An 8825-nucleotide genomic window follows, 5' to 3' on the forward strand; every position below is an offset into this window, starting at 1 on the left:
TTCCGAGGGAATTCCGAGGAAACCCTTTTCTTCCTCGGAATTCCGTCGAAATATTCCGAGGAAAATCTGAGGAACTAGTGTTTGGGGTTTCAAAACGTCAAATTTTTTTTAAACGGATCGATCGATGGATATATGTCCAAAAACGCATCGATCGATCACTAAGATGGACCAAAGCGTAACAATGTGATCGATCGATTAGATTATCCCATCGATCGATCGAGGATATCAAGTGTTCCTCGGAATTTCCTCGGAATATTCTGAGGAACTAGTGTTTGGGGTTTCAAAATCTCGAATGTATTTTTATAAACGGATCGATCGATGGATTTATGTCCAAAAACGCATCGATCGATCACTAATATGGACCAAAGCGTAACAATGTGATCGATCGATGGGTATATGTCCAAAAACGCATCGATCGATCACTAGTTCGTCGGAATTTCCTCGGAATTTTGTAAAATCCCTATAATATTTCCTCGGAATTCATCGGTTTTTTCCGAGGAACACTTTTTTCCTCGGAATTTCCTCAGAATATTTCGACGGATTGATGTTTCCTCGGAATTCCGTCGGTATATTCCGAGGAAATTCCTCGGGAAATTCCGAGGATTTCATTTTCCGTCGGAATGTCTGTCAGAACTGTTTTCTTGTAGTGAATAAGATATTTCAAATTATATTTGTTCACATCAACGACGCCGTTTGACTACATTGCGCAATCGACACCTCTCCGGCACGATTGTTCAGAGTTCGATTTCCATTTTCAGGTGGAAAGTTCGATAATTTTAGATTCGGATGGTAGATTCCGTTCCGACAGATCTTCCGATTCGGACACCCTGATCTCAGAGTCCCTAAAGTTTAGGTAAGTTTCTACCTCATTTCGTTATCACAGAACAACATTTATGGTTTATAGCGATTTCAAATCGGCTGCTTGTCAAATCCTACTCGTAGCCTATTGCTCATATTGCGTGGAAAGGTTCCAACTTTTTCTTTTAAATGCCAAGGCTAGTGCTTTGCCCACCAGCTGTTTGTGTTAATTCCCGAATGAGAGTTCTTTTCATTTTGGTTAGTGATTGTTAGAGAATCAGCTCTAGTGTTCTTAGATGGATTCTAGTTTACTGTTGCATTGTCAGATTTGCATCAACTGATCTTGTTTCTGGTCTGAATTTGTTTGCAGGAGAAGAGAAAAGAAGTACCCTTTAAGCTAACCCGATGAACGGACCACGAGGCTCGAGTAGTTTACGTTCAGCATTCTCTTACTGTGTACAACAAGTGCGTAACTATGACTACCATCACTACCTCTGTCTCCTTGAACTCCCACCTCAGATGCGTAAAGCCGCCTTTGCACTCCGCGCTTTCAACGTAGAAACCGCAAGAGCCATGGATGTTGCATCAGATCCCAAAATCGGCTTGATGCGTTTACTCTGGTGGCAAGAAGCAATCGACAAACTCTACACGAAAAAAACCGTAAACCATCCAGCTGCACAAGCTCTCTCTTGGGCCATATCAGAGCATAGCATCAGTAAACCGTGGCTTAAACGCTCGGTTGAAGCAAGAATCCGAGATGCTCAAAGAGAAGCTGATGATATACCAGAGAGTGTCGAGGAGCTTGAGAAGTACGCAGAAGATACGGTTTCAACCCTTCTGTACAATACTCTCCAAGCAGGTGGGATTAGTTCAACAGCAGCGGATCACGCAGCTTCACACATCGGTAAAGCCAGTGGTCTTGTCTTGCTGCTGAAGTCGTTGCCTTACCACTGTACTAGAAACCGTCACCACAATTACATCCCTGTGGAACTCGCTGAGAAGCACGGGCTGCTTGTGAAACAAGGTGGAATGTCTGAGATCCTTTTGGATAATGATTCAAGAGAAGGGCTATGCAATGTAGTGTTTGAGATTGCATCTGTTGCCAATGTACATCTCTTGAAAGCTCGTGAGCTGGCGGGAAAAGTTCCTGCAGAAGCTAAACCGGTTCTGCTTCATTCTGTCCCGGTACAGGTTCTTCTGGATTCGTTGAGTAAAGTACATTTCGATGTGTTTGATCCGAGGATGCAGAGAGGAGTTCTTGGTGTTCCTCCTCTTTGGTTTCAGGTTAGACTCAAGTGGTATTCATGGAGATCTACGTTCTGAGAAACTTCATGTCTATGTTTATTTTTCTGGTTTTAAAGACATTATTACAAAACTGTTCCAGTTTGTTTGTCTTTTTGCCTTGTAATAATACAAACAGTGATGGATTGGATACAAAATAAGAGAATTTGTTTCATTTTTTTTCTTTCAAATAATATACACAGTTACATAAGAGTGTACAATATGTTATAGTTGAAGAAGCCCATTTTCATGCATTCATGTTTCCTACAAAAGCCTGGGATCATTGTAGTGTATGATACAACATTGTACTCAAATCCATTGAATGTGAGGCCACAGAACAAATTCTAAGCATTATCCATAATACCAGCATCGCTTAATATATCTTAATATCAAGATCCATACCACTCTTGCATATCAAGTTCTAGGTGCGGGTCAAACGATTTGAAAAAATTGAATTGCGGGTGCAAGCGCGGATCAACTATTTTTTTTAAACACGGGTACCTGCCAACCCACAAAATAAAATAAAATAAAAAATTTAAAGCTTTTTTTTTAATTATAAAATTACAAACTTTAGTTAAAAATAATTAAAAAATCAAATATAAATAATTTTTTTACTTTTAGAAAAAAGTAATTAAAATAATCATTTTTGTTATTTAAAATTACTTGCAGGTTTCGCGGGTTACCTACAAAATTAAGTGAAACATGTGTGGGTGTAATAATTTCTCTTTCTGGAAATTAACTTCCAGGTGGGTTCGACCCGCTTCCCACACTAATTAGTAAATACAACCATTGCTTACTACTCAATCTTCCTGTTAGTAAAAAGACCATATAACAAAATGTTGCAGGTCCTAAAATTGGAAGCCGAACCATGAGAATCCATTTGTCTGAATTTTTTTTGAGTATAGGGGTGATTGGTTGGGATGTAGTAGCTGACTTTAGCTTTAATATTAATCTATAACCTTTAAATCATCAATCAAGATTTATCTTGTTTTCTAAAGCTACAATCAAAAGATAAAGATAAAAAGATGTAAAAGCCTTATTTTCTAAAGCCCAATTTTTTTGCCTGTAGAAAATATATTACTGTAGCAAATATATTACTGTAGCAATTAATTTTAAAGCTACATCACTTACAACTAAATCAAAAAATTCTACGGTTTAAATTCTACAGTTACGGTCCAACCAATCACCCCCATATCTAATTTTCCCACTTAAAACAACCTTGGATAAGAGTGTCGTAAGAAACTGTATTGCCATTTGCCAATTGCCAAGTAGTTGTCTTTGAGACATCTCGCTCAAGAGTTTCATCACATCATATACTTACTTAGGCTTGCAAAAATTCAGGAGAGCACTCCTTTGTTACCATCAACTCAAGCATTGTCGGGCCTCATCTAAGCGACTATGCATACAAAGCATGTCTAATTTTTAATTCTAAAAATTTACTCATACTTGTAGTTAGGAAACCGGTTCTCACTATAAGCTTGTTCAAGCATGTGCTTGGAGCTTCTAATGTGTTTAATAATTGTGAAGGCCAAAAAATATTTTCAATACCAACAGATGTACTTTTGTTTGACCCTCTCAATTGTAAAAAGGTCAACGGAGAAGACTGTTGTTGTTGCTGCGGTTCCAAAAACCGATTTGGATAACCATGTAGAAGAAAACACTCAATCGTATCATACCCTTGTGATTGCAATGTGAACAAAAACGATTTGAATTCAACTTCATTGATTAGTAGCAGCATCAGCCAATGGTGGAAAGGTGTTGAAGACTCTGTTTGAACAAAAAACCATATAACTTCATTTTTTTAATCTTTTTCATTACGCATGGTAGAGATAGTTTGTTCAGCTTGTATAACACGAGAGTAGATAGAATTTAAATGGGGAAGAGGTTCTTCATCAATTATCTAAGAACGAATGATAGCAAAATGAGTTTCATCAAAGCCGAAAAGAAACTTGTGGATTTGAGCATCCTCTCGTTCTTTCTCGATTTCTGTAATGTAGAACAAGTACACATATTAGCAGTAGTAACTCAGAGCTTAGAAAGCCGACCATAATAATCAATGACTAATTGGTCATTTTGTTTGCAGTTGGTGATATCATCTTCAAGCATGTGTTTACAGACTCCTTTTTAACAAATAAATGTCATTGTAGTGATTCCTAAAGCTTGAATGCATCAGGAGCATGAGTAACAGTCGATAAGACTAGGTATGTGGGTTCAGATAGTTCGGATCGGGTAGTTTGGAATTCGGGTAGTTCGGTTCGACCAAAGTATTGCCAAATTGAACCGAAAAAAAAATCAGTTCAGTTCGGTCTCCGTGTAGTTCGGTTTTAATTTTTTTGACTAAAACTAATTAAAGTTATTGGTTTTAATAATATCCGGTTAAAAATTCAGATAATTTCAGGTAGTTCCGTTAGTTTGGTTAGTTCCGTTAAATTTTTTTGGTTAATTGGGTAGTTCGGTTCGAAATTTGATTAACACTAATTCCAGTAAAATTCCAGTTATATTTATTTCATTATTGTTTTGTGAAATTTTTAAAAAGCAAAATAACAGAAACCGAACTAAAAACCGAAGTTTTTTTGTAAACCTGCTAAATCAAACTGAACTAACTGAACTGATATAATAAGAACACTAGGATTATCCGAAGATTGAAGAGTATTTGGAGATTCATACAAATTTGTAGTAGAAGTTATCATTGTAGTGGGCGCTGCTGTAGTAGAAGTAGTAGAAGAAGACGAATTGTCTCCCATGGCGAAAGAGTAGTTTGCACCTAAAAAAAAGAGCTTTAGAGATTTATGCGGAATGGATTAAAGCTAGGGCTGTTCAATATGGTAAAACCAAACCGTACCGAACCGAACCTAACCGAAATAGACAATATGGTTTGGTTTTGGTATATATCATATAAAGCGAATGGATATAATTTTTTATAAAAACCGTAGGATTTGGATATGGTTTGGTATATAACCGATTAAGCCGAATAAACCGAACAAAACCGATTAAAAGTAGAAACATGTAAATATGTAACTATTTTATAACAATACATGAAAATCTATTTGTTATATAAGTTAAATCTGTGTTAATAACTATTACCATAATGTTATAGTAATAAAAAAACCTTATATAATTTGTAAAACACTTGAATACATCGCAATTTTTCTTTCATGTTTCTGTTTTGTTTCATATTTTTATTTTCAAAATTTCGGGCTCTGATTTTAATTATAGATTTGATGATTTTATTTGATGGTAGAAGCATTTTTACGTTTTTGTTCATTTATTTGAACATGTAATATATTTTTAATAAATGACTGTGTTGACAATATGACTCTAAAATTCATTTTATATGATCTCAAACTAAATAATTATGTTTTTCAGTATAAAACCGAATAAACCGAAAACCGACGGTATATAAACCGAACCGGACCGAAGTAAATATGGATTTAGAATGGTAGTTATATTTTACTAACCGAAATACCGAAAACCCAAAAAAACCGAACCTAAACCGAACCGATATCCGGATTGAACACCTCTAATTAAAGCGTTTGATTGAAGAATCAATTATACTTTGATATCATATTATGTATGGAAAAGTATGTGTTTTTACCGAGGTATACAAACTACAAAGATGGAGAATGTAAAGTAGATTACTCCAAATAAACTATGTACTTATCTTAATAGGAATCTCCTTAATCTGTATCTCAATATAAATAAACTTTATCATTTTTTCAGAGATCATGTAACTAACTGGCCAAGCAAATTTATTTATTTATTTTCATGAGGAAATGGTTAACTTGTTCCCATTTCTTTATCTCATAATTAGTAATTACTGCCATGCTTGATAATTTAATATCATTGATCCGAAGAAGACATACAAACCAATATGAAATCATTTATATCATTCATTTTCTATTTACATTTTACTTTTGTATATAAATATATGGTAGTTAAATTATTATTTAAATTAAATACATTAACTTGTCACTATTTGTCATCACGGCTTCAGCTGCCAAAGTTGCGATAATGAAGGTTGGTGTGCATATGTTTTTTTTTTTTTTGGTGCTAGATATTTGACTATAGGAGTCAACAAGTCAGCTTAAACATAACTTTTCATTATTCTAACTATTTATGTACAAAATATCTTTAACTAATCATAAAATGGGTAGATACCATTCAAATTGAGTCTAATTAGTTGTCGAGTTTGTGTAAGAAATGATTGACTCAAAACAAGTTTGAATTGTGGATAAATGTTTGTTATAATACAATTTTATTATATATATATATATATCAATTTTTTAAAAGTTGTAGACACTTGTTCAATCTCTGACTTGGTCTACTTTACGCATTATTTTAATAAATTTGGTAATGAATACGCTAAAGCTAATACTCCTATGTTATTAGTTGAATTTGTTGAGTTACATAGTATATATTAGTCAAATAGAGAACACGCAGTAACTTTTTCGTGTTCAATCAATTATATTGCATGAAACAATTAGAAGTGGGTTTGTTGGTATATTAATACAAACTATCAAAGCGAATAAGCTATGCAATCAATCAGTAGAACCAGATTGTCCATTACTATAGAATTACAATTAATATATACAGATTATCTTTTTCAAACCACTAAACTCGTTAATTTACTTGATAAGTACCAAGCATGTAGGAGAATCTTTTCTTTAACTTTGTTACCAACTGTTCAAATGAAAAGAATACTAAGTTATGTTCTCATCGCGGACAAGAAACTGACAAGAGGAACGAAGTTCCCCACGTGGTTTTAATCTTCTAGGGCTTTTTTAGATTAGTGATAAGAGACTTTCTAGCTTCGACCAAACCTGTCTTCATGCCACGTGGAATGCGTACATTCCCCAACCACTGGGCATCTAATCCCTTTTAGCTTTAATTGGACCAATCTTTACTGTTTTAAAAATTCCTTGCGCAGCCGACATACATAAGCGTTAAGCATGGAGAGCATGATAATGAATATTATTAGTTATTGTAGATGAAAATTAAAGCAAAATAAGCGTTTATTTTACCAAAAAATTCCAGTATCTTAAGGAAAATATATTAGTATTGTGTTGTTCGTTTATAATCAACAAGATTCTAAAAATCGGTTTATGTGGCCTCTAAACACCTGATTGTGCGATAAAATGATCATAACCAAGATGATTTTTTGAAAATCTGATTCAAAAGATTCTTTAAACCATCATAAATCAGATATATTAGTCTAAGTGGGTCTATATATATTTTAGTTGTTGTAATCCGGTTAAATCAAATAGCAAATCTAGAAGTTTATTCGATTTTTCTTTTGTATATCTAAATTTAATTAATTTATCAAAATTCTATTATACTTAAATCCAAAATTTTAAAATATCTAATATAAATTATTCGTTAATGCTTAGACTTTACTTATGTCCCGAACAATCCACATAGTTGTTAGGCGTATACAAAGTGCATAGTAATTTTTTGAACATTGATAATTAGTGATAGCTTTTTTATGTGTTGCTTTATTATAATAAGTGTGAACACATTAGAAATTACAATAAATATTAGTTAAAAATAATTTAAAAGGAAAAACATAATAACAACCCTTGAAATTTTAAAAGAAGTTTTTATCAAAATAAATAAGGGCAAGTATAGCTTTCCATGTTGCTGATATAACACAATAGAGAGAATGAAATTAATATTCCACAAAGAGTAATGAAATAAATATACTTGGAACTTTACTAAAATTAGCGTTTTAAGGATTTCAGAACATTAGTTTATTCTACTTAGAGCATCTCCAAAAAGTCTCTTTATTTTAAAGTTTGCAAAACTCTATATTTGAAGTTTAAATATGTTTTTCTCCAAAAGTAAAACTTCAAACTTAACTTCAAAATTATTTGTATTTTATATTATGGTTCTTATATTTATCATAAGTTTAAATTTATACAACTTTTATAAATAACTAGCACATATATAAAAATATTAAATGAATATTAATTGATAAAAAAATACACTAATATATAAATTTATAAATATAAATAAATTACTAAATATTAAATTATGAGTAAAATACCATATTATTTCATAAAATTATTTCATAAAATTATTTCCATAATGCTCTTATATATGATTAACTAGTGCATTTCGAAGTAAGAGATAACTATATTTTTTGATTTGTAGATTGTGAGCTAAAAATTGTTGAAATCGGGTATCCACATTTTCCGCCATATAATCAATTATGTCCTCATGTAACTTTTAAAAAACTTTTTATTACTTTTTTTTAATATTGTTATTGTTTAAATGTAGTTTTATAATATTTTTAATTTTATTTTCAAGTTTTTAATTTAATTTTATGTGTAAAAATTAAATTTATAAAAATAAATTTGAAATATTTATGAGATATAAAAATTAAGGATTAAGATGGCAAATGAAAAAAATTAAGTATCATGAATATAATGTGTAATTGTAAAGACCAAAATGCAAATAAAAATATGAAACTTCAAATTTGAAGTTTTGAGTTGTGAGTTGTGAAACTTCAAATATAGAATTTGAAGTTTTGAAATTCTTTTTTTTGAGAAAAAAACTCTATATTTGTAGTTATTGAGTTTTTTTTTTGCAGATTCTCTTAGCTAGCAAATTATATAGCCATGTATATAATAATTAACTCAATAGACTTGAAATTGCATGATGGATAATGTATGTTTAATATACTAGCTAGTTGGGCGGATATGGATTTATTTATATTTAGAGTAAATTAGCAAGCTTCTGCCACCTCT

At 32.2% G+C, this 8825-nt stretch overlaps 1 protein-coding gene across 1 annotated transcript; it reads left to right on the forward strand.

Annotated features, from left to right (window-relative positions):
* Nucleotides 1-691: 691 nt before the first annotated feature.
* Nucleotides 692-2247, forward strand: LOC106315586 (NADH dehydrogenase (ubiquinone) complex I, assembly factor 6). The gene is made up of 2 exons (XM_013753351.1): nucleotides 692-853; nucleotides 1169-2247. Exon 2 carries the CDS (start codon nucleotides 1204-1206, stop codon nucleotides 2119-2121), a length of 918 nt encoding a protein of 305 aa, XP_013608805.1. The 5' UTR covers nucleotides 692-853; nucleotides 1169-1203; the 3' UTR covers nucleotides 2122-2247.
* Nucleotides 2248-8825: the final 6578 nt, after the last annotated feature.

Source organism: Brassica oleracea, chromosome C9 (assembly GCF_000695525.1).
Source record: "Brassica oleracea var. oleracea cultivar TO1000 chromosome C9, BOL, whole genome shotgun sequence".
NCBI lineage: Eukaryota > Viridiplantae > Streptophyta > Magnoliopsida > Brassicales > Brassicaceae > Brassica > Brassica oleracea.

Coding starts and splice junctions, on each gene's coding strand:
- LOC106315586 (XM_013753351.1), top strand. CDS start 1,204: ATGAACGGACCACGAGGCTCGAGTAGTTTACGTTCAGCATTCTCTTAC.